Source organism: Lepisosteus platostomus, chromosome 4, assembly GCF_059453375.1.
Source record: "Lepisosteus platostomus isolate fLepPlt1 chromosome 4, fLepPlt1.hap1, whole genome shotgun sequence".
In the NCBI taxonomy this organism is placed as follows: domain Eukaryota; kingdom Metazoa; phylum Chordata; class Actinopteri; order Semionotiformes; family Lepisosteidae; genus Lepisosteus; species Lepisosteus platostomus.
This window is the reverse complement of record NC_142614.1, coordinates 27,063,542-27,090,951: the sequence shown is the minus strand read 5'-3', so window position 1 is coordinate 27,090,951 and position 27,410 is coordinate 27,063,542. Positions and strand designations below refer to the sequence as shown.

The 27,410-nt window shown below is 39.3% G+C and overlaps 1 protein-coding gene across 3 annotated transcripts in view; it reads right to left on the bottom strand.

Moving 5' to 3' along the window:
* Positions 1-27,410, bottom strand: part of cwc27 (CWC27 spliceosome associated cyclophilin) — a 106,167-nt gene that overhangs the window by 28,003 nt on the left and 50,754 nt on the right. For all 3 annotated transcript variants that reach the window (XM_088629282.1, XM_088629281.1, XM_088629280.1), the window contains exon 11: positions 67-176. In XM_088629282.1, coding sequence (XP_088485408.1) covers positions 67-176 — 110 coding nt within the window. The remainder of the gene's footprint in view (positions 1-66; positions 177-27,410) is intronic.

Sequence of the window (27,410 nt, the reverse complement as noted above, 5' to 3'; positions counted from 1 at the left end):
GCCACTGTGAAGTTTAAAGAAGAGAGAAATCTTCAATCAATATTAGCAAATTAAAAAGATTCTTACTCTCGGCATCTCCTTCTTCTTCTTCTTCTTCTTTCACATTCTGCTCTTTCCTCTGTTTAATTGCCAGAAGCTCTTTCTTCAGCTGACGTGCCTCCTTACGCAGTTCATCACTGATGAGAGAAAAGTGTTTACATGAGCACAGATCTGGTCATTTAGCAGAATAACTGCAGCACGTCAGGGACATTGCTTACAATTCCAATGTGTTCTAAACCACAGATGCAAACAAACTGAACAGAAAACCATTTTGTTATGTGGAAGGGCTTCCATAAATCAAAATAGCTTGGAAATATAATGGAAACTCTAAAGCCACAAACTGCTAAACGTCTGTCCATGAGAAACAGGGAAGGACAAGACTGCTGACGGCTTTAATTACTCTGGCATGCATACAAAGGCATTAAGGACTACAGAAAGTCGATTTTGAAGACGGATCCTACCTTAGCTCATCATGATCTGCAAACATCTTAGTACTTTCACCTGACTATTTCTATAAAACCCTCAGAACAGTGTCAAAATGTTTAGTGTAAATTCAGATGTCTAGGCAACTGTCCAAATGGCTTATTCTATCATCACAATGAATTAAGCTAGGTAAGGGGATAAAATCATAAAGAAACTGTGTTCTCTCAATTTAATATGGTGATGAAAAACCTTGAGCTGAAAAGCCCAAGGCCTACATCAACTAATTGGGAATGACTGCTTTCTCCATGTACTAATGTACCCTTTCTTAAAATATTATGAATACTATTCTTTCAACATCTTTTGGGTCTGTGGTTACCGGGTTTTTTTCCCCAACGAGACACAGTAGTTTTTTTTAAATCTGTAATTAGTGGTCAACTGCATATCTTTTGTTAGTGGGCAACAGCTGAGATGACTAGAGTTTCTGAGACAGACTGATGAACAGGATTTGGTTAATGAATAGGGACAGGAGAGATCTTAAGACATGTAAACAGTGGTGTGCAGCAGGGATCTGTTTTAGGCCCGTTGTTCCTCCTGATCTACACTAATAATTTACATTAGAAATCTGAGAAAGTTAGGATAATCATTTTGTACATGTTACAAAAATAGGGTAAATGACAGACAGAATCTGTTTTTTTTTATGTAGAAGCCTACAGGTTTTTCCCAAAGCCATATGTGGAAGCAAGTGAAAAATGAAACAACTGACAATATGATAATGTGCAATTCCAGGGGTGGCATGTAGGTGCTCAGCATTCCAATTCCAGACCTGGGGTGCTGTCTGTGTGGATTTTGTATGTTCTCCCAGTTTCACATGGGTTTCCTCCCGCAGTCCAAAGACTTACTTGTAGGTTAATTGGCTCCTGGGAAAATCAGTCCTGGTGTGAGTACGTTTGTATGTCTTGGTGTTTGTGTGTGCGCTGAGAATGACTGATATCCCCCCTTTCACCTGTTGCTTGCTAGAATAGGCTCTGGTTTACTAGCAGACCCTGAATTGGATGAAGCAGTTTAAAAAAAGGGATGCATGTGCAATTCAAATCAAGGTTTCTTATACTCTGGCTTTCCAATGCTTCCGATGCTTCAAGGTCTAATTCAGAACAATTTAATCCGCAGGTGTCATCATAAAACAAAATAGGTATTGGAGTCTTAAAAAGCCATTCCTGATTTCTGAGGACTGCCATATAAAGATAGCTAAAAAGGACTAATTCTCTTGAGTCTAGAATACAGGACATTTAACGCAAGTATTTTAAATCCTCACAAGACTATTCCAGATTGTAACAAAACAAGGACCTAGTGAAAGTAAAAGAAAATGTGTTAGATTATCCTAATTTTATTTGTATGGACCTTTTAAGACCTGACATCCATGGTACCATTAGGGTGCTGACGGACGGCTCCTGCTGACGCAGTCAAAGCTTTGCGGCACAAGGGCTCCATTGGAGCTGTGTAATCATACGTCAAGGGACTTTACACAGCAACATGGAAAGGAGGGATGAGAAGTAAAATATCTACAGTATAATATACATTTAGAGCAACTTCTCTTCTATTTATGTGTTAACATAGCCTTTGTTGAATACAGCAAAATCTTGAGTATCGCTCTAAGGAACACAGCCAGAATATAAGAGTCTGTCTCAGCATGACACTGCCCTAACTCTGATGCAAGTGAAATTTGCCCTTTAAGCATTAATACGTACTACTGAGAATATTGTCCAAGTTTTTTTAATGCACTTTACCTAAGAAGATAAATAGCATTTGAGAGAACAGAAGTAAATAAGCAGCTTATGACATCACTAATGACATTTTCAGGGTTGTAAGTGTATATAATGGATTCCGACATCCAAGCTGTAATTCCCAACAATCCAAGTTATACAGATAATTGTGCAATATCCAGGTGGGGCTTAAAATTAACAGTGGAGTATATTCAGCGTGGCAAAAACTATAGTACCTACGTGAATGGACAGACAATGCTATGGTGAGAAGACTGTACTTTGAAACATTCCTCTAGCCCAGCAAAAACAGATATTCTTGTATTCTTGTAACCTGAATATCTTCAGTGTTTCCTCCTTTTGTGTGGTCATTCTTTCACAAGTTCATTTTAAGTTCGATCTAAGTGCATCTCAGTTTCCATCCCACCTTGTAAGATAGATATCTATCAGTCATTGGTCCTGCCAGCAAATGGCATTAAACCTGGATCTAACAGTATTTTGACAGTTGACAGGCCTACTGTAGAGCTTTATTCCATGCTGAAAAGAAAAGACACAACTTTTCAGCTGTGGAGCTTTCTTCAGGTGTAGTACCTCTACAGGAGAAACATTGTGTCTCTTTTCTTTTCAGCATGGAATAAACCTTAACTTGTTCCTTTGCAGCCAATGCATGTTGATGCAGCTCCCTACTTGAGCTCCTGTAGAGCTTAGCTAGTTCTCTAATAAAGGTAACAGGAAGGGCACCGATTTCAGAGAAGAGAAGAAAGTCATACAGATAAGACAGCAGATCTCTTATGGTGACAGTTGAAACAATCATATCAGCCACTGGATAAACACCCAGCCTCCCATCACAACACCTTAATATTCACTAAGGGCTATATGAAGAAAAATTCAAATGAAACGGATGTTTATCTAACAGCAGTAGCTAAGAGGAATTTATTCAGCAAATGACCTCTTCCTTTCTTGAAAGTGCTAGATCATGGTTTAAAGGGGTCCTAGAATACTTTCAGAATGGGAATTTTGTGATCCGTTGAACACTTTGTGGAGTTCTGTTGCAGAACTGTAGTGGAATTTGATCAAAACATCTCGAGAGCACTCTGAATCCCAGACTCTCTCTCCTCTGCAGTATACAGTCAACAACCCTTTAGCAGCAGACTGACTTGGTTACCCACCAACACATTTCAAAGATTTTATATCTGAGCCCGTGACTGCAGTCTTTTCTGCAGACAATGTTTTAAGAAACTGACAGTAAGACACATGCCTACGACATCAATTGTTTACAGGAGCACCCTTGCGTCCATACTGCTAATATGGTCAGACATCTGATAAGCATTTACACTGTTACAGGTAGAAAAGATCGGAAAACGTTCAGCATGTTGTTCAGGCATTCTTTGTGGGTGCTTTAATCAAGAGATCAGAGTATGACAGAACAAAATTGTGTTTCTGATGTGGAGATTATCTAAATGGAGAAATAAGATCATGTCACATCATATGTGGTGTATTCTAACCTATGAAGGTATTTAAAAGATGATGAACAGTTGTGTAGCACATATTAGCTGCAGACTTTTTATTTTGGATCATGCCCGGGAGTCAGCATTTACCACTTGTTTCCATGAGTTTATTGTATTACTCAGCAGCTTTTATGACTCAGCAGGATTAACTCACTGAGGGCACAGTGCACCTAAAATGCAAGTAATTGGCCACTAGAATCTGCCACCAAAAGGCCCCAGAGCATTTAGCACCACCCCCTCCTGCACATCTTACAACTGGTCTCAGAATTCCAATCCTCACTGGAGCCCAAAACAGGTCTGAACCTGAAAGGCCTGAGAAAACATTTCTCGCTCCTTGAATATTTCCTAAAACTGCCCTTTCTGAATCACAGAACAGAATGACACAGGAAATCTGTCCCACCTCCCCAAGACCAACATCTCCCTTGCAGTGAGGAGTTCTGTTGATAATACTTTACTTTATTAATGTTATTCTTTTTATTCGTGTTAGTTTGAAAAACTGCCAGCTGGGAATTAAGTCATGCTTATGGATACCCTGAGAGACAGTAACAGTCTTAAATGAATTAGAACTGCAAACTGTAACTATAGATACAGTCTATACATCAGAATATATGAATAATTAGCCACACATAATGTTTTTTTTAAACCAGGAAATGTCTTGTTCTCATAAAGTATAGACATTATCCCTCATCATAATGCAGAAGAGATTGATTTGGTAACAACTGTAGATACAAATATTGAGAGTCTACATACAGTATTTAGGTTAAAGATAACACTGACATACCAATTTGGTGAGCAAAACAGGTAAAAAAAGGGAAAGGAAAAGCAAATGGTACATTTGTATCCTGATATACAGTAATCAGAATTCTTAGGGATTACCTACAGTTTTTTCCCCATTCATTCCGGAATAAAAAAAACTAATTTAAAGGAGAGCAATTCATCAGCTGCATTCTCTCCGTAGAATTTCTTGTGCATTTCACCATTTCAGGCTATATTTGTGAGGTACGAGAAAAAGAAAAAATGCAATCAGCATGAAAGATTAGAATAATTCACATGAAAATCCACTGCCCTGCAAGGAAAATCTAGTGGTTTGCAGGAATACTGACACAAATCATGTGAAAAAATAATGTGCAAAAACATCTGAGCATACACACTACATTTCTGAAACGTGTGTTGCCATCAGCTTTTGCAGATTTAGTCCAAATGATCTCCCAGAGTATAACAATGCCATCTGCAGTCTTCTTTTTCCCTGTGTTCATCCCATAACATTTTAATACCACACAGTCACAAAGCTGAGCAGCCCAGTGTAGCAGCTTCAACACAGTTGCTCTACTTTCTGACTGAAGGAATTTATATTCTGTCGCGCCGTATAGCTACTCATTAAGATGCTGCCAAAACAAACCCTCAAATTACCTTTTCAAAGATACTGCGTGATGAACATGAATAGAGAGCCATTGCTCTTTTATAAAACATACCTTCTAATGTATGTATTATATCTTCAGTTTGTGCACTGGGAAAGCAATCCAAGACCTTCACTTCACCAATTCCATGTTTTTTTACTTGGGGCTCAATCACAAACTTCCAACAATCAGATGCCCATAATTTCTTTCTCTTACGCTATTCACGAGAGGAGGCGGAACTTCAAAATGTTTCTTCATTGCTCTTCTGACCACTCTCCATGGTTTAATGGATAATCTCTTCAGTCTCCTAATCGGAAAACACAGGTTTCTTATCGCACCAGCTTCTTGAGGACCTCTTTGCTGCTGGGATACAGAGAGCTACAGAACACAACCCAGCAGCATTGCAGTTGCTGGTAAAGAAAGGATTGCTTTGGACCAGCTGTCTTTTCTTGGCTGCGCTCATCTTTCTGCCTCGAAAACCACTGACCTTTTGTCACAAGTTTCTTTTTTTATGTAGAGGACAATTATGAAAACACAGTTTTATGTTTTCAGCTTTTACTGAATTTCACTGATACATTTTTTCCATTCTTGAGAGGCTTTTCAGATTTTACAGATTTACATTCACTGTATAACATATTCAATATGAGGTATTTTTATTTAATATAATAGATTCTGGGTGGCACAGCGATTCGGATAGCTGTCTCGCAGTGCTGGGAACTGGGGTTCAATTCTGGACCTAGGGAGCTATCTGTGTGGAGTTTGTATGTTGTGCCCATGTTCATCTGGGTTTCCTCCAGGTGCTCCGGTTTCCTCCCACAGTCCAAAGACAATCCGTTAGGTTAATTGGCTTTTGGGATAACTGGCCCTGGTTTGAGTGTGTGTATGTCTGTGTGTCCTGTTATTGACAGGCGGTTTAACCCGCCTTGCACAATTTGCTTGCTAGGATAGGCTCCGGCTCCTACCGTGACACTGAATTGGATACAGTGGTTTAGAAAACGGATGGATGATATAATCCACTCATGTTGTTGGGCAGTAATCTAGTACACAGTTCAAAACACCACAAATGCGTTAGTCGAACAATATCATCTCATCAGTCTGTATGAATATTGCATTCAAGAACTATAATAAATTCCAACAGCTGCTTCAATGCTAGTGTAGTTTGGTGTGAAATGACCCTTTTCTACCTGCAGTTCAACTATATCATTATGACATTGTTAACAGAAAAAAGAGAGAATAAAAATAGAACATAAAGATAAACAAAGCCTAAGAAATGTGTGAAAGAGAAAGCAGAAAAGTGTGGATGATACAGGAGACAGAACTCAAAGAGGTACCATAAAGTGAAAAATCCTGGATTTGCAAAGAGAGTGGCAACCCTGTTATGAGATTAATCAATGAATGCAAAAATGTCAGGTGCCATTACTGAGAGCATCTAATCAGATCCATGCAAAAATCCTCTTTAGATTCAGGAATTGCATACAATCTTTGACTTCAGATAGGAGATGTCACCCTAAATTATAAAGTGTTCAAATCTTACCATCGAGTTTGAATGACCTTACCTTTCAATGGCTTAAATAGCATGGAAGATGACTTATTTCTCCAGCATTGATTTGGATATTGAAAGCACACGTTCCATCAGAAGGTAATGGTGTTACCTCTGAACACTATCAATATTTCTGTTACTGCCTGTTCATGTACTTTGATCATCAGAACACTACTGTGCAACACCTGCACCAGGGCTGCAGACGGGAACACTCGGAGTGAAGCGTTGTCCTTTTTTCACTGCCAGGCTCAAACTAGATTAGTGCAGGGGGTATGGACTTTTTCAAGCATGCATGACACAGTTGGAGGATTTTATCCTTCAAAGCAAACTGAAAATTATTCACAGTGCTCTTGTCCTTGACATTTCCGTGGCTGGTTAGCTTGACTGCTTTGGCTGAAATGCATGAACTTGCTCAACCTCGTGTCCCTCTTTTAGGCCTCTCTGAACACCGTCTAAGGTCTGATCGCTGAGTGAGGCAGACAGGAGTGGAACTGTAGTTCATCTAGGGATAGGACACCCCAGTGCATCTTCTTACAGAAGCCTAAACCAGCTTAGTTTCACTGCAGGAAAATGTCTCTCAGGCCTCTAGGGTCTGCAAAAAAAACTTCTTAGACTTCGGAAGTTAAATAAATTTGATGACCACAAGTTTTAGTAAGCAGTATAAAAAAGGGTGCTTACTGATTATTTTAGTAATGACACTAAAGCTTAAAAAACGAACAGAACTATTAATTTTAAATGTTCCAGGTAGCAACAGGCTTTGACAGATCCAAAGGCAACTTAGAAAACGCTTTCAATTTCTGTTTACATTAGTACAGTGAACAAAATACAGAGCAGCATGAACAATGAACATAATAGAGTGTGTATTAATAACACGCAATAAAAATACAGGAACAATATTAAAAACGTAATGAGACAATTAAAACAACGTAGTTCTAAAAAGTATATCATAATTTATATTGTATAAAAATCTATTTTTGAGAATCTCATATTGTCAGTACTTTTCACTATTTTGTCCATGTTTTACTGGATTGCCGCTAAAAGCCAAATGTTTGAGATTTTTATCAATTTTCCATGTAATTAATTCACAGCTGTATAATGTCCAAAGGGACAGAAGAAACAGCTACACACCTGGGCAGTGTGTAAAAGTAAAAAGTCACTTAATAAATTATGCAGGAAGAATCTTTGAAAGGTGTGACTATGAAATACCTTAAAATCCAGAAATAAGTATATTAATTATATTCCACTGTAGTAATAATTTTGCATCTTGAATAACTTTATTCTGCCTTTAATCTGCCCATCATCAGAAAGTAACTTGCTCCTGGTAAGGGTCACGGCAACTTGGAGGCTATCCTGCAAGCAGAGGGTTCAAGGCAGGATTATACCCTGGAACAGGATGCCAGTCCATTGCAAGTCACATACTGTACACTACAGAGTATGGAAGGAAGGAGGAAGAAAACAGTTGCAGTTGCAGAAAACAGTAGACAAGAGCAGGGAAGAACATGCACACTCCACACACAAGGTACAGTATACCATCTGAAACTGATCTCAGGACCCACCTGCTGTGAGCCACTGCAAAGAACAGATGCAGTTTTAGAAATCTGAATACTCTTGTATAAATATGCTTACATGGATATGCAGGTAAACAAAATACTAGGTAAACCAGTTATTTCAGTAGCTTACTAAAAGAAGGAAGTTTGCAAGTAGCAAAACACAAAGCAACGATATCAAAAATAAACTTTATATAGCCCAGTCAAAAGTAATCATATCAAAGTGCTTCACAATACTTAAAAAGCACATTGTACAATAAAAATTAAAATACAAAGCAGATATGAAAATGAGGTAACCACAAAAAAAACCTTCTAAAAAAGAAAATAAGTGTTTATGTCAGACTTAACAGCATCCAATGTGGAAAAGTTTCTGATTTTTTTTTAAATGGTGTTATGGAGATTTAGGACATAGTGCGTGACCTAGTCAGGATTCTAGTTGCCAAATTCAGCTTATTGTATAATACTGGCAGTTTATTGGTAACAGTAACAGTGCTGTGTGCTCATTTCCATTAACCCGTTTACAACTGTTTTCTGCTCTGTTTTTGATATGCCAAAAAAGCAAGAGACAGTAAAGGTCTGCTTTATAAAGATTATCACGACTCCTCTAAATGCACAAACATTAATATTACAAACTAAAGTCCATATCCATCATGCAGTTACCATGAACTAGACATCTTACAAAAAACCCGCCTGGGCATCTGATTAGATAATGGTATGAAGCGAACCAGATACCTTCTGGTCATTCAAATCCAGCTCTGAAGCACAGAGCATAATTACTTTCTTCTTATTGCATACAAAATCATGGACTTCATTTTTTTTGCATGCAAAATTTTGCAACCAAATTTTTAGCGTCTACCACACTGTTAATCACCATGACAGCACCCCATGCTTCGTGTGTTTTAGATGACTGATCCAAAAATATGTTAAATAGATGATATAACACTTATGACTTGAATGCTAAAATCACCAAATGCTTTTGTTCAGAACATCTTAAATTTCAATACTTCTTTATTAAAACATTATTGAACATCCTTCTTGAAGTTCACATTTTACCCCATCCCATTTTTACTGGAGAAATATGCAGCTAAGCGCAATACAGTATAGTATTAGTGTGGCTCACAGTAACCAAAAAGCTCCGATCAATACACAAGCAAGAGACTTACAAGTAGTTGGAATGCATGTGCTGCAAAATATGTAAACTACTGCTTGGAAAGAATTGCACTTAACTGTCTTGTTCATGAAATGGCTTTTACTTAAAAAAAATATTAATCAAAATACCCTCAAAGAATCTAGAAGGACTTAAGCTAAAATGTACTTTCCTTATTTTATATTATGTTCTTTTTATACATAAAAATGTCACAAATTCTATATGGGAAGAAGTAGACAAAAGCACAACTTTTTGTTTTAGTCTTTATATAGTTCAGAGCTTAAAAGAAACACTTCATGCATTTGGCACGTTTCACATTCTCTGGCACGTTCAGAGCTCTGTTTTATACTTCTAAACAAAAATGGCCCAGGCTACAATAAAGGCTAACACTTAAAATACTTCATCTACCCCTGTCACAGCATGGTCCCAAGTTTAAACATTGTAGCCTTTTTAATAAGCATATTAAAGATAATTTGATAAACATACATAAGCTTATAGTGTGTATTTAAAATAATCTCTTTGAATGAAAATATTTATAAGCTACAAAACTGGTATGATCCTTCAGTGTGACGATTTACACTTAATTTTATAAACAAATTTCATATCTGTGCAACTGCTCAAGTCAGGAATCCAATGATATCAGCATCTCGCCACCGTTAAATTAGTCAGGTACCGTCCACCACAAAGGGTGAAGCAGGTCCCTTCTAACATGTAAAATGCTTTGAGATCCTTTTTTGTAATGAAAAGCTCTATACAAATGCAAGATGTTAAACTCTCTTTCAGGTATCAACATCAACACAAATATGCCATTTATGCGTGTACTTTCTAAACTTGTACCCATTCCCACACACATACCTGAAGAGCAGTTTTCAGATTCTAACAGGTATTTGAAAATGAAACAGCTCTAAATTCCGTAGAAGCCTTGCAGTGCTTCAATCATTGTATTACAATAATAATACTAATTCCTTACATTTACGTATCACTTTTCAACTCAAAGAACCTTCCACATACAGTAGGAGAGGACTCACTCCATCACCCCCCACCTGTCCTACACCCCTCCTCTCCTGTACCTTCAGCTTGACTACTCACCTAAAGGATGGCACCTCCTATTGCCTCCTAATATTTCACTAACACCTCTTGCAGCAGCAGCAGCAGCCTGGCTCTCCCTGGACGACTCTCATCCAAGTGCTGTCCAGGCTCCTTGTTTAGATTCTGACATCTGATGGGATCTGGCTTCAAGGTGGTAACGTGATAAGGCGCCTTATCATACTCATATGCGTGTCCGTCTCCTTGGTCCTTCTTTGTAAGCATCATATTAATCAGTATCATTGTTCTTTGTCTTTTTCCAGAGGAAAAAAGACAACGCTGTAGGCTTCTGAGAGGTTCAGTTACAGTAGCACTACTCACAGTATATTAGGAGCCCTATAGTCTGGAGTCCTCTGGTTTAAAGCTTCTCCACAACTTGTACAGGAACTCATTTTAGCTATACAGCCGCTCCCAAAGATATATACAGTATGACCCAACATACAAAAGTCTGACTTTACATAAAACCTCCCATAGGTCCCATGATAATTTTTTTGAGTTCTGGAAATTATTTTTGTGAACAAGTAGTACGGCACGTTCCTTCGGTGGATAGCATGGAATAAGCACAGTGAGGTAATCACCAGCATCCACCAGGGCTCTGTTTTAGACTTTAGTTTCATATTCTGATGCATGTGCAACATTTTGCAGTTTGCCTCTCAGCTGAATGACGCATATTGCCGTTATACATTTTATATTGCGTTTTATTACTGAACAGTAAATTGTAGGGATCTAAAGTATAAAGTACTTATTAATTTATTAAGAGATTTCTCACTCTCCTTTTATTGGTTATTTTTATTGTATATTTTTAATTGTATTTGGTGTTTAATTACTCTAATGAAAAATCCCATTAAATATCATGAATGGTAATTGTCTATACATGTCCGCACACAACTAAAAAAGGGCTGTTTCTGGCTTATGTACAAGTCAGGTTGCATTTTAAAAAAATCACAGAATAAGAAGTTTTATATACTATGGGGGGAATGGAATTATATTGTTGGCTGAGCACCAAAGATGTTTGGAGAGGTTCCTGGATGGTAAAGAAGGCAACTTAAGAGGGCAGCTGGGAAACAACGTCAACTGTCTTGGACTAAACATTTTCGGTGTGCCTGCCTCAGGATACGTCTCCTGCGCGTATGTTCGAGGGTGACCTGGCACTTGTATCAGAGGACTCGTATGGCAGGAGGGTCTCAATGTTTTGGTGGGAGGCAGGGCAGTGTGGCAGATAGTCCTGCTGTGTCACATCTCCATGTCCTGTGTTTCATTCCACCCTGGGGGAACATGTCTATGAACATGTCCACATGGGATTTCTGTGGTTGCTCTGGTTTCTTCCTCCAGTACGAAGACATGAAAGACATATTTTCAGTTCTATGGACGTGTGCATGCCCTGTGAAGGAGTGGGGTCCCGTCCAGGGTGTAATCTCGCCTTGACCCCTTGTGTCTCTCCTGCCTTAGGCTCTGGCTTACTGTGACCCTCTAAGGATAAAGCAGTGTCTGAAAATGGAAGGATACACAAGTGCTTTCAGGAAGAAATTGAATTGGTTCTCAAATTCTCTCTTAAACATGGGTCCTCCACAGGGCTGCTGCACTAATTCAGATTTTAAGAACATGCAATTGAAAATGTGGGCCTGGAAAACAGTACTAAATTAATAGTTATAAATACATGTCTTAATAGCTTAATGGTTAAAATGTTGATACCTAAATAAAATAAGATAAAACACACCATGTAGCCAGGAATGAAAATTGATCAAGAATAGCACAAGATTTTCTTGATTCCCTGGAACAATGTGATGGCAGTGTAATGAATGAGACAAATACATATTTACAATAACTACATTCATTAAAAAATACATTATAAAATACATATATAAAAATTACATCTTGTCCTATCACACTACAGTTCACCCTAACCTTGTAATCCTAAACTCAAATTAACAGAGACATAGAATTGCACGTAGATGAGATTGCTTTGCACAAATTAATTGATAATTAATCTACAAAGTATTTAATTTATTGTAGAAATGTGTATTACAGTATTACAACAAAAGGCCCTCTATAGAACAACCTTCTCTCTAAAATGGATACTATATTGTGAGAACTGTTCCTTTAAACTTATACTAAAAGGAACATTCTTCTCTGAAATATAACAAACAGCCCTTTATCTCTGCAGTCACTTCTGTTTTTCACCGTTCAGTAATACCTGGTGGGGTTTAGTCCTGAAAGAACAGGCCTGAGATAAATGGAGCCTTGGTGTGTATGATGGTGGAACTCACTCATGGTGTCTTGCTTTGTCACGTAGTTATGGCCAGTGCTACTTCTTTTATATTGTACAGTATAATGCTGTTCTTTCTTGACTGGTAATTCACTTCATAGTTTGCCACTTTATCACCTTGTTTGGACAGCTTTCACACCGTTTGCTGTCCAATTCTACCTCCTACGCCAAGAAAAGAGGATCAGTTTACGTGCCTGGGGATTGTCAAATCAAAACTTAAACTCACTACATGCGATCAATACGTGCGATTGCCAGCAGCCATATCACTGCAATTCACAACTGGCAACCCACTGAAGCTAAGCAGGTGTGAGCCTGGTCAGTACCTGGATGAGAGACCTCCTGGAAAAAACTAAGGTTGCTGCTGAAAGAGGTGTTAGTGGGGCCAGTAGGGGGCGCTCACCCTGCGGTCCATGTGGGTCCTAATGCCCTAGTATAGTGATGGGGACACTATACTGTAAACAGGCGCTGTCCTTTGGATGAGACATAAAACTAAGGTCCTGACTCTCTGTGGTCATTTAAAATCCCGGGGTGATTCTCGAAAAGAGTAGGTGTGTATCCCCGGCGTTCTGGCCAAAATTTCCCATTGGCCCTTACCAATCACGGCCTCCTAATAATCCCCATCTATGAATTGGCTTCATTACTCTGCTTTTTTTTTACTGAGTAACACTTTGATACAAAGTAGTACTCATCTATACAAATTATCTTGCTTAAAGGTACAACAGTCTACAGCTGGGCAATTCATTTCCAGTGTATATAACAAGCAGGTGCGACAAGAAAACAATACATTCAAACCAAGAAATACAATTTTAGAACTTGTTGCTGAGACTAATTCAATGTTACTTAGCAAGGTGTCAGCAACTATAAAAATGCATTTCTCAACTTCAAATGCATTCAAAGCTCTGGGACCACATCACCCCAATTCTGACATATCCTCACTGGTTCTCATTACCCAGTGCATTCAATTCAAACTTTTATGCTTAACTTTTCAGAAAATTGCCATTTTTAAAGCCTATATACCAAATACTGTACCTGCAATACTTAGCAACTCTCATTGCTCCCTAAGCACCAAGGAGAGTTATAAACATCTTACAGTAGAAGTTTCTTACAGATACATCCATCTCGGGCAATGCTTTCAGCTGCTTGCTCCACAGCTCCAGAACTCACTGCCTGGAGGTCTGAGAAATATTATTTCCTTTTACAGTTTTTAAGAGAGAGCAGCTGGAAGATACAGATCGATTAAGCCAGCAGAAACAAATTGAAAGAAGCCAAAAGAAGAGAGAGATGAGAGAGGTGACAGAAGAAAGCCAAAAAACCTCAATGAAGGATGATGAGATGCTCTTAAATAGGTGAGAGAGGCATTCAGAGTGGACTGAACACAAGCCAAAAGAGGTGAGACCAAAGCAGAGGCACAATGAAGAATGAATGTACAGTCTTTTGTAGCCATTTAAATCATCAATATTGACAACGATTCACTATCTGTCAGATTTATTTTTATTGTTGCCTTTGGTATTATTTCCTTGTCAAGTTTGAAGAAAAAATACAAATACTTTTTTCTTGATATGATGCACAAGTCATAACGAATTAGTATTACAGTAAAACAAAGGTCGTGTTCTTCCCTGTGGGCAGCAATGCCAATTTTCACTGTGTGCCAAGACCTCACCACCCACGAGGCGACGGTCCCAGCTGTGTACCTACAGGCGGGAAGGAAGAGAGGACCGACTCTGACTTGACTCCCTTTTTACATCGGACGAGCCCACCTTGGAGTGGAAAAACAACGTGTGGGAACAGGGTGTGTGGATGTTCCGAAACTTGAAGTGAAAAAGGGAGATTTATGCAAACTGTTTGTAAGCTAAACGCAGCAGGATCCTTCTAAGAAACTTTGTGATGGTAAAAACATTAATTTAAATCTTTGCTCATTACTTTTTGTTTGGGTCGATAAGTAAGAAATCCAGTAATTAAAGATTTCCAGCTTCCTAAACAAGTAAAGCAATATATTATTATTGAATATCTAAGACATTGCTAGCCTACAACGTTATCAAGGTCTAGTGTGAAAGAGTACCATTACAGTTATTGTAAATGTAAAAAGGTCAATTTTAAAATTAGATATTTGAGAGCATTGTAGAATATTGTGCTTTATTTGTTATTTAGTTAAATATCAGTACAATAGTATGAGTAACAGCCATTTAAAATCTAAGAAAGTATTGTACTTTGATAGTTATTATAAAGATCTGAAAGTTAAACATCTCAGCAACTGTTTTAGTATTTCCTTATGTCTTAATAATTTCTAAAAAGATGAAAAAATATGATTTCTGTAATTACTTTATTCAACTTTAAAACCCACAGGAAAGAAAATTCAGTTTCCAATCTTGGAGCTTTTTCCAGGTGGCTGGGATTTCTGTGAATTTCATGCTAAATTATTGCCGCTCTAACACCTAACCCCCACCTAATCATCTACCCCTCTGGCTTGTCATCAGGCAAGGGTATACCGTCAAACAGTCACGTTTTCAAGAAGAGATCATTGCAATTTGATCAAAAATGTTGTTCGGGCTTCTAACGAAGAGAATGTCCAGATTTAAGAGCTTTGGAACTTTATTTTCAAAACATCAAATCTTTCCACTACACATCCCTCTTGTCCAATGTTGAGTTGTACAACTGCAACATTCAGACAGATTAGAGCAAAGAAATACCAGAAGCTAAGGTTGTAATGCATATTTCCTGCACTATTATTACGCCTACAACAACAGCTAACCTGTTACTCAAACAAAATATGTCTGTTTGGAATATTACCACTGGGAAAGCAACTGGAAATAACTCAACTAACCAACACAAAGATGTCTCATGTACTCCCAGAATGCCGATCAATAGCACCTACCATATAAAGGCAGTGACTCTACACACACTCTACACACATACAGGTACTCTTTCTTAGCAAAACAAAACTGCTACCTGACATTCATCTGCTATTTATCAGACCACATTTGATAAGGTCAGACATCATCCGCTTTCTTTTGACACATTCAGGAAAGCACATGCAGTAACTAATGTGGTTTCACAAACCTATAGAATCTTTAGATAGAAATCTAAAAGCTGCAGACTTATGTTGCCATTGTCAATTTATGTTATGTTATGTTGCCTGGAAGATTAGCACAGGGAGTGCTCTATTTATTTCATTATCTAACAGCTCACATTTGGTTATTATCTCTCCTCTGGCCAAATGTTACTTTGGTATTAGTTCTATGTTTGAGGAAGCATCTATACGTCTTGCCTAGTTATAAGATACCCTTTCCCTTCTAATTTGTCTTATTGCAAACATCAAGGAGAAGGACTTTTTCTGCTTCTACAGGGCTTCTGATCTCATCTTTGACCTGTGGTTGCTCCCAGCTGCACAGGTTTCAGGTGATATCCCGCACTGGCACAGCCCTGCGCATGTCATATAGAACCCAAGTTACGAGCTGTGATGTGCTTGTGACGCCAATTCCCTGTAAATCACTTCTACGAAACGGGCCCCTTGTTGTTAAGAAGAACGTGGTTTGGCCTGGTCCACACCAGAAAAAAAATAACACATGCAAAAGTCTCTTAATGAAATCACTCCTTTGAAAACTGTCCAAAAGAAGAACTATTCCAAAACTCAATCATTTGAGAAACACAATGAAACCATTGTTTTTTTAAGGAGTTTGATTGGACACAATTACATTATGGTGACAGGTCAGAGCTCTGCTACTATAGGCCTTTTGTTTACCTGACTGCACATTTGTTTTCTGGAGTGAAAGCAAACCCATCTTTGGCTACAATGCATTATCCTATGAAAATAAAATGCTGTACATATATGGTTTGGCATAGCCAATGTATCAAGGTCACAAAGTCTTTTCAATACCTAGGAACATGACGCAGGCTGAGCACACAAGGCATCTGGATCACAGAGCTCAAAGCACCTTTCCTGGTTGTCAATTGGAAGCCCACTGTTACTTTTTAAAAATTGAAATAAAAAGACCTTCAACTGTGAAACCTAAATTTAAACCTTCTAAAAAAGACTAAATAACAGTTATCTTCCTGTACACAGTCTGAATGAGGTCAGGTTGAGTTCCAAACAGAATTAGACTAGCTGGCTCATTCATCACACACATTTTGCAACATAATAGAATAATAACCAATCTCACACGTCAGCAAAATGGGATTTCAGTTTGAAACTAAACCACTTAAATAAGACATCATGTGAGCCTGACACACAATGATATATGGATGAATTCAATTAACTTAAATTAACCACAACAAATATTAATAAAATCAGTTATTTCCCTCTAAGTTCTTAAAGATGCATAGTCTGTCTTTTATGAAGATTTCTGTTGTGCTAGTTCTGCTTTGACTAATGCTTGACATTAACAATTCCTTCAAAAAACATCGAAAATGGGAGCGTGATGGGGATAAAAATGAGTGTTGCAAAGGTGCCTTTAGCCCTGTGATGATGCACCCAAAACTCCACAAAACTGAAATACTGTCTCACCTTCCTTTAAGTTGGTCTTCTGCTTTGAAGTCACAAAAGGTGTGTTTTTGTCTTCTGGAAAAAGTTCAGGATTCTGGGGATAGTCTGTTCCAGGATGGTTGTGGTGTTGTGTGTCTACATTTTCTCACTGCAGTAGGCCTTAAATACTTGCTTTGTTAAAAATAAGATCAGACGTAGTGCTGTGATGATGATATCAATAAATGCCATCATTTGAAAATACTCAAAGGAGTACAATTCAATGGACATTTGTGAAGATGAGTAAAGTTCCTTTAACCTTTTAACCTTTCTGACTTTCTGTTAACGTCCAGAAAGCATCTGATTGCTCTTCTCTGGACTGGCTCCAGTGTAGCAGTATCTTGTTTTGTAACAGAGAGACCATAATTGTCTTAAGACACACCCACTCCCCAGGTAAAATAAGGGTGCTAATACCTAATAATTTGCTAAGTTACTCAGTAATCGTCATGTTTCTGACCTTCTGTAATATTTTTTATTAGAAATTGTAATTGTGAACAAAATGCAATTGTTTTGAAGCATGTTTTTTACCCCAGGAAACAAACATGAAATTACTGTCAAATAGCTACTTTTGCAGTCCACATTTTCATTGTACTACTCAAGGCCTAATTACGAAAAAAGAAACCAATGGGTATCGGTGGAGGTGTTTGCCAGGCTGCAGGTGAGCTGACAGGCAGGTGAATACAGATGATCAAAGGGGGTTTCTGGTAGTTTAATCTGGTTCATTCATTTTATGGCAAATCGTGCGGGCTATATTAGAAAAAAAAGCATTCAACAGACACAGAGCACAGCATACAGAGGCAAGGGAAGAGGAAGGGCGAAGACAGAAAAACGGAAAATGCACAGAGAAAAAGGATCATCATCATGCTCCTCTTACTTTCTTACTTGAACAGCCTTGGAGACGAGATTCTGGCTAAAAAACATTATTGAAGAGAGCTTGCTGTGTTATTGCCATCCATCCATTTTCTAAACTGCTTTACCCATTATGGGGGCCCCGGGGGGTTGTGGGGGAAGCGAGAGCCTAACCCAGCAAGCAGTGGGCACAAGGCAAGATGAACCCTGGGAGGGACACCAGTCCAAAGCAGGGCACACACAGACACAAACACACAGTCACACCAGGGCCAGTTTATTTTTTACAGAAGCCAATTAACCTACCAGTATGTCTGGACTGGGAGGAAACCGAAGATCCTGGAGGATATCCATGTGAACACAGGAACACCACACAAACTCCACGCAGATACCCCAGGTCCAGAAATGAACCCAGGGCCCCAGAGCTGCAAGTCAGCAATGCTAGCCACTGTACTATTCGCAGTCTTATGTCAGGCAAGTCTAATTTTTTGTATTGTAGAAGACTAAAACGTTTTCTCCTGGTAGTAAGGAAAATTTACTTCTGATTTCGGATCAATTTATTAGGATTTTTCTCTTTTCAGCCTTACGTGTCACAGTTCTTTCAGATTACAGGGGTAGAAACCTGGATTTCTAGGCCTGTAGGACATAAGCTTCTGGAAAGCACCAATAAGTACAGTACATAAGTTTTTTTGTGTAACTGTGTTGTGTAGGTAGGTACGTTATTAATACCATGTGGGAAATTCAGGTGCTACAGTGGGCAGGCACAATCAACACAGTACAGTACAAATGTAGTAATACAATAAATATATTTAAAAAAATGGAATAAAGAATTACAAACAAAACAGAAAAGGCACACACACAAAAAAAGTATGAATGTACAGAACACAAGGAAGATGTAATACACAATATAGATATTGCACACTCCCAAACATTGCATAGAGTAGGTAACTACTGCACAGTTGCAGATAATAAATAAATTGCCCATTCCACTTCCACGTATTGCACTTCTATAAACCACAGAATACAGAACACCAGTTAAACAGAGCACCAGTTGTTGCAGCGGAATTGTGTGTCAGGTGTACAGGTATGATGTCACAACAGGTCAGTGTTGCCCCTGCCCAGACACACCGTAGTTGGGTTGTAAAGTCTTATGGCAGTAGACATGAATGGTCTTCTGTAATGCTCCCCGTCACACCGTGGTAGGACCAGAATGTTGCTGAACGTGCTCTTCATTCCAACAAGCATGTCATGGAGGGGGTGGGAAGGATATTAATTTGTACACCATTCTCCTCTCAGCCACCACCTCCAGAGACTCCAGATCAGACCTAATGACAGAACTTGCCTTCTTGATGAGCTTGTTCAGCCGATTAGCATCCCCCCTCTCATAGCAGAGCCCCAGCACACCACTGCATAGAAAATGGCACTCGCTACGACAGACTGGTAGAACATCAGAAGCATCTCACTACGCACACTGAAGGACCTGAGCCTCCTCAAAAAGTAAAGTCGGCTCTGACCCTTCCTGTAAATGGCCTCGATATTGTTGGCCCATTCCAGTCTGTCATCAATGTGAACGCCCAGGTATTTGTACGAGTTAACCATCTCCACGGCGCTCCCACGTATACAGACAGGAGTAGGTTGGGCCTTCTTCCTCCTGAAGTCTACCACCACCTCCTTGGTCTTAGCCACGTTGATCTGCAGATGGTTCTTCCCACACCACTTCACAAAGCTATTGACCAGTCCTCTGTACTCCGTCTCCATTCCACCCTCAATACATCCCACAACTGCAGAGTCATCTGAGAACTTCTGCAGGTGGCATGACTTTGAGTTGTACTTAAAGTCGGAAGTATAGAGGGTGAAGAGGAATGGAGAAAGGACCATCCCTTGAGGAGCCCCTGTATTACTCACCACCCGTTCAGACACACAGTTCTGCATTCTCACAAACTGTGGTAGTGTTGTTGTCTTAATTATTATTAGTAAGTTTTACTCATTTATTACTCAATTGCCAGAACTGTGCCAGAGAAAATAAAGAACTAGCATGCTTAAAATTGTACCCAAAGCTCAGGTTATTATCTGACCCCTCTATATTTTGTAATGAGCTTGCACACTGCTTGAAGTGCAAAATTTCCCCACGTATATTTGCACCAGTATGTAATCCCAGCTGAGGGTGAGGTCACTGTCTCAAAGACAGGTGATGTGGCCAGAGAGTGGGATGACCAGTATTACCTCTGGTTAACACTGAGACACCAAAGCCGTTATGTAAAAAATCTACATTCCACTAAGAATGCACAGTAAAACAGTCAATGCTTACTGCAACGTTCTTAGGTAAAGCTGTTGCTTGAGAGTGCACCTTTAACTAAAAGTAGTAATAATTTTGGCTTATGAATATCGACTTTTTTTCCTTATCTTAATACATTAACGTTTTGTGGTTGGAGAGCAAGCTTTGCCTTCTTACATCTTTCGTCAACCCTTTCTCAATGTGTATATGCACATTGATTTAACAATCCTCCAAATCTGGCTCCTTTTTATGACGCAACTTATTGTGCAATATAATGTAGAATATTGTACAGTATACTGAACAAGGTAACGCCTGTTGACTGCAACTTTGTGTTAAATTAATTGGCTGTTGCTGTGCATAGAACTAGAAAATGCAAGAACTTTGTATGGTAATATAAATGTGCATATGCTAAATAAATTAGCTTGTAAAAAAACTGTGGGTAACAGGACAGCTCACAATTTAGAATAATATATATAAACAAAGATCCTGGGTTTATTATCCTTCAGTATAAAAAAAAAACTGCAAACGTTTAATGTCCCAGAAAGACATTTTTAAGGCTGCTGTCCCAGGAAATCTGTAAGAGTCCTGGAAAACCCTGGACAGGTGGCAATCCTAGCCAGCATAGGAGTGTGTGCTTTTATAATAATAATTAATAATTGCTTACACTTACATTTATATAGCCCTATTCTGGACACTCCACTCAAAGTGCTTTACAGGTAATGGGGACTCCCCTCCACCACCACCAATGTGCAGCTTCCACCTTTTGTCACTTCATGAGTACTCAGTATCATATTTATTTTTCAACAGCTTTTATCCAAAGTTTGGTTGTAGTTTGAAGCTGCAGGTGCGCTCTTTGCATTTTAACCTCCAACACTCGCCTACCACGTGAGCATTTGGGAGTTCATCACAGTGGTATGCACAGAACTATAATAAAAGTCTAGTAGAGAAAAGAAACACTGGATGTATTTATCTTTTTTTTACATTCTGAAATGCATCACTGAAAGTTGAAGCATTAGTGGGAAAACAACAGCATTTTGCAAAACCCTTTCTAATATACCCAGGTAATATATATGAAGTCAGCACTTCTGCATCTATTTCTCTTGAAATAATGCAAGCCATTAAGGGAAAAGAGATGTACTCAGGAAGCAAGGGAGGCTGGTTCTAATTATTTACAGAAAAAACACAGGAGCATTTAATGGGGGACATTTTCCTTTGAATCCTAAACAGCCCATACCACAATACAGCAAATTAAGTTGGCCTTTGGGTTAATCTGATTAAATCTGTTGATTGCACACAGCAGCACCTCCATTCATTCCCTTTAATGACGTTTCATGCTTTCTTTAAACGAAAACGATATGGTCACCATACTACCAAACACTGCTTACCTGGTTCTTTTTAGTTTTGAACAGAGAAGACTACAACAGGACCTGATTCAACCTTTCAAAATCCTCAAAGCCACTGACATTCCACTGAAGTCATCCCAGTGGACGTCTTCAGACTCAATAGTGAAAAACACCAGAGGTCACAAGTGGAAAATGACAGAGGGGGTTCTGCACAGAACAAGATGCTCAGTTATGTTTTTAAAGACAATATCCTGGATTCTTTCAAGAAGGCTGGATGAAAACAGTGGATCATTTAGATACTGTATCTGCGACCAAATAAACCAGATGGACTGTATGACCTTCACTCATTTATCCTTTTTCTTATATATGTGCTCCCCCATAGACATACAATTATTGAAAACAGATCAATTGTAACCATCTTATGCCAGATATAAAAGTGAATGCTAAGGCACATAAATAATCAAATAGAGCCAGCCACCATTCCTCATCTGAACAACCTGCTTTTTGCAGCTAACTTTATCAGCATAGTTAAGGTCAATACAGATGGCCTTTTGTGCATAAAACAACCAATAACAAAATCCCCAAAATCCCCAATACTTCTGTCAGAAACAATGATGAACATTAATAATGCGGTTTTTCACTAATAAATCAAATGGCGCCTTATTAGAATCCGTTTTCCAGGCAGCCTGGAGAACTGGCAGGACACAAAGGGATGTTGTGGTTTCGCAGAAACCGTATGGGCTTGTAAAACTCCAGCTGAGAGAGCTTCATATCTTTCTGGTAACAAGTTACTGATCCACAGCCTGATGGTGTATGAGCACTTATGATACATAGCTTTTAAATGAACTCCAGTAGAACAATAATGTTACTAGTTTTTCCTTATCAGAAGCAGATGCGGAGGGTGCTTGCACCACGAACATTTGGTATTATGTTCCACACTTTTTATATGCAAGCGCAAGAACTATAAACAAAACATGCTCATTAAAGGCAAAATAAACCCTGCTGTTTAAATTTAGTAGGTTTCACTTACCTGCAAAATTTTAATCCCCATGCCAGTTTTCAAAGTGAGTAACTGGCTCTCTGCTTATGTTCTATTAATTTAAAATTACTTTCCTAACAAACCCTCTAGAACATTTTATCTTAATTATTCCTATTCCTTCCTCAAAGGCCATTCACCAACATGTTTTCGGAACCTGAGACATCGAAAATCTAAAAAACAAACCTCTGTTGCTCATCAACATGGTGATAAAAGTACTTCATGAACCCCACTGGCCTTGAACCCTGACAGGGAGGTTTTTCCGATAATGACAGCAGTAGTGCAGCCGTTCTTCACGAAGGCGGCTGCTTGAACCTATCACCTGAAGGTGATACACAAGTTCTTAATTAAACTGTGAGGTCGGTGGACCGAGTGACAGCATGAGAATTTGGCTGAATGCCTCTCTGTCATTGTTGGGAGACTGGAGATGTGTCCTGTCGTTATGAAAGGCATGGACCTTGCGTCTTTTTACTTCAATGTAGTTCTCTTGTACTGTTCCAGATGCTACGTTACACATTCTCATGCTGGACACGTGCTGGTTCAAATCTCCCCAGCAGATAATCTTGCAGCAAAACTGAGCCCCGGTCTGGTTTCTCAAGTTTTACTTTTAAAACCAAGATCAGAACTTGAGATCAGAATTGAAGAGATTCTAAAACAATTTTCTCAAGCACCTAATTCTGAGAAGCACTGAAACGAGATCTTAGCATAATATGCCATTGGTTTGACGTATAAATACTGCTGAACAAAGAATGTCATCGCACGTTAACAAATTATGTAAATACCCATGCATTAGCAATGATCTGAACACAGCTCTTCCTCTTTGTTGTGGCGCAGTCTGGAGGTTTGGCTGGCATTGAGTAACATGAACAATCTTTAGTATCAAAAACCTGGGTGAAATACAGGAACTAACAAACATGCCTTTGCCTTTATTCTACGTATCTGCTAACAGACTGCCTGGTATGTCACTGCACCAACAATGGATCATCCTGACACGCTGGAAAAGTATTATATCAATCACATTATATGCCACAGGCACTCTCACAAATGAGTGCCCACTTAAGAAGCTGGGACAATGCTACCTGCATTAACACATTTATACAAAGCAGCCTCCTGAAAAGACACTTTGGCCTTGTTCCCAAGGCTAGGGAAGAGTTTTTGTTTGAAGCATCCTAACATATTTCATTGCAATCACCCGCTGTTCTTCAACAGGGGGTCAGAGGAGTTTTTAAGATGTGTACTGGCGTGGGGGAGAAGCCCTTTTTCTCCCATTTCAAAGCATGGCATTGGAAGACCAACCCAGGTATGCCAGGTTAGATTGAGAGCGTCTGAGCGAATCAGTTGAAGGCCTGTTTCCATCCAGACAAACTGCAAACATTGCAGTGTCAATCAATTACACTGCCCGTGTGCCCAATTTTTCTTGGCACCGCGTCCCACCCAACAGACACTTGTGACGGCCAGCTTCATAACTAAACCTTTATATCGCTGATAAAACTCGGCCACTTTAGAGATACAGCCTCCCTGGGAAGCAAGAAAAGGATTGGCTCACGGCCAGGGCAACTTTGGAGAGATGTGAAAGGGAGTCTGTGCCGAGTGCCAGCACTTCTACTTGTATTGTTCGGTTTAACAGGGTATAACCGCTGCCAGTTACATAGCAGGTATCTTGTGTCAAGAAAACAATAATATTTTTATATGGACTGACAGCTCTGTTTTCATCCTCAGTTGTTGCCTGGCCACAAAGCACAGGTAAGCTGCAGTGTCTGGGCCAAGAGCCCAGAACACGTGAAGCATCTTGCTCTGAAACAATAGCTGTCTTTGTTTCACACATCTGCTTCTCCTAACGTTGTACGCTTTTTTTTTTACTGCCCCCTCCTTCTTTTTCTCTCTCTCTCCCTCCTCCCCTCCCGTTCTCTTCAGGCCCGCTGTGGTCTGTTTATACAACTTGTACAACTGCACTGGACTTCCACTATTTGAATTATGTTTAAGGTCAACTGTCAAAATATTGCTTTACTGATTTAAAAAAGTGTTCCACATCTCTGTCCAGATCAGTGAATATGACTTTTTAGTAAAAATAAATGAGCCATGACTTTCTAAAATACACCCCTCGTGCTTTCTGAAGGAAAGATGGCATAGGCTGGGAGCCCCGGATTTTCTTGCTTTCTTTTTGTGTTTTTTTGCAGCCCCATAACTCTATGTTTTCTGAAGTACAATAGCTCATTATTCATAAAAGTCTTTGAGGCACCTTCAAAGAAACTAGATGTCTAAACATAACCCTGAAAACTACATTAACATGCATTATATTCAACAACACCTTTCTGCATCTTGATCCAGTAGGTTTTCTACGTTTTCAGGTTATTGTTGGTGTGGGGTCGGAAACAGGCTGGGTGGCAAGGACGTCTCCATCACTCATTTTTCACCTTGATACCCTGTCCGGCGTCACACAGAGAAATCTCCCAGAAAGCTATCTCTGAAGACAGTTTCTATTGGAACCTCCTGAAGGTAGCAGTCTGTATTTACTCAAGAAGCCCTGCCTGAGATGCCACATCTCATTTCCTGTGAGGTCCTGTTTGTTTTTAGAGCAACAGCACGGGAAGGTGAAATGGCTTGCCCTTTCGAGGTCAAGCGAGGGTTTGAAAAGAGGATTCTGAACCCCGGCTAACAAACCAGTCTCTGCTGTGTGCTTTCATCACAAGTTGTATTCATCAAATCTTGCAGAGTGCACCCATGAAAATAAAAAAAATATATACATATGACTGCATGTAGCAAAATTAGCTTGCCTGAAGCAATGAACACTGAATCACAGGAGGTTTTTTAAAGACAAGTCAAAAAGCAGCAATATCACTCAGCAATTCACAACTGGCAACCCACTGAAGCTAACTAAGCAGGTGTGAGTCTGGCCAGTATCTGGATGGGAGAGCTCCTGTGGTGAGCATACTGGCACACTATGGCTGCCATCGCATTATCCAGGTGGATGCTGCACATTGGTGGTAGTGGAGAGGAGTCCCCATTACCTGTAAGGCGCTCTGAATGGAGTGTCCAGAAAAGCGCTATGTAAGTGTAAGCAATTATTATTACTTGAAAATTGAACTTTTTCCCGTGCAAGCCCACAAACTGACTCACGATCAAGGCCTTTCAGCACTCATGCAGACCTGTCCACATGCTGCTGCGACTGGCTAGGCTAGGCTGATTGATCCTGAACACTCCCACTGCTGGCCAAGAGCCTGCAGGCCTGCACCCACGTCAGAACCGCACTGGGGAAAGAAGCCATCTGTTTCTGAGGCTCCAGGCATTTCAGTCCCTGGGGGCAAAGCTGGTAGTAATGCTGAACAGAAGCTGGAGAATCTACATGGAAGTAATATATACAAAAATCCAAATATTTTACTTTTTAAACTTTACAATTCACTTTTATAAATGACAAAAAATAGACAGGATGTTTGGGATATGTGATAACCTTCACCTTTAAAATGTGCATGTACAAGCGACTTTAATCAGTGGTTTCATTTTCTGTTTCCTCCCTTTCATTCATTAGTTCAACTTCTTACTTATTTTTCTAACAATTCAAAGAAATAAAGACTCTCAAAACATAATGTAACAAGGATCTACTAGAGCTGATAATTATACTGATTGGAGCAGGATGCTGCATTATCTATAAATCTTAAAATGTCTTCAAAGGTACCAAATATCACTTTTGATAATTCAAAAACCTTTTTCATAGCATATGAAACTCAAAATGGACTAAGAAATTCTTATCAGTACTTTTTTATTGCCATACCATTCTTGCTCTGTCCTGGCAATTGCTGATTGCAATTTATATGTCTTGGGGGAGTTTCACCCATTTTGTTGTATCTTTTCCTGCCTTGACTTGCTGCTGATCACAAACCATGAAAGAGGTTTCCTGGGTAGCAACCAAACAACTAATACTCCAGACCCACTGCCAATAAAACTAAAAAGCCAGCTTTAAACAGGAAAAGACCTGCAAACACCTGCTAATTTATGCCTCCAGGGTTGACATTTACTTCTGAAAGCTCTAACATCAGTACCTAAAAAATCCGTTTGTTCTGCAGGCAATCTGTTAACCTCCAGTGTTCACAGGGAGAAAAAAAAAAGACGGTGCCTTGGGAAACGTTTTTTTTTTTTTAGCGGCAGAGCAGGGGTATAGTCATCCCCCCCCCCCCACTCACAAATGAAAGGTTTCATCAGCGCACAGAAATGTGCGTTTCTCAGCTCGACCGCTATCGGCCGTTGAGAGAAAAATGAAAAGGTCTTGCTTCACACACATGGAAGCATGGTATTAGCGCAAGGGCCCAACTGTCAGCAAATGGTTTTCCTACTGCTGTCAATGCAGGGTTACGTATGAAAGCCATGAGAGACCTCAACTAGGGTGTGTCTCTACTTTCTCCATTACATCACTGTGCTTTAAAGGCTATGAGTGTTCACCACACTCAGCAGAAAGGTGCTTTTGGCATGGTAAATGGTAAATACTCAGTGGGGGGGGTTCGCTCTGGAAATCGATTATGAAATATCCACTTTCAGTAAACGGATTGATTATAACTTAGTGTGTCTACTGAATAATTATTTAGCACTTGAATCTAAAACGTAAGTTTTTACATTTTTTTAAACCAAATTCTCTCTTAACAGCCTGATGTCAGTTTTACCATGGTCACCACTGTAAAAAGCACTGAAAAAC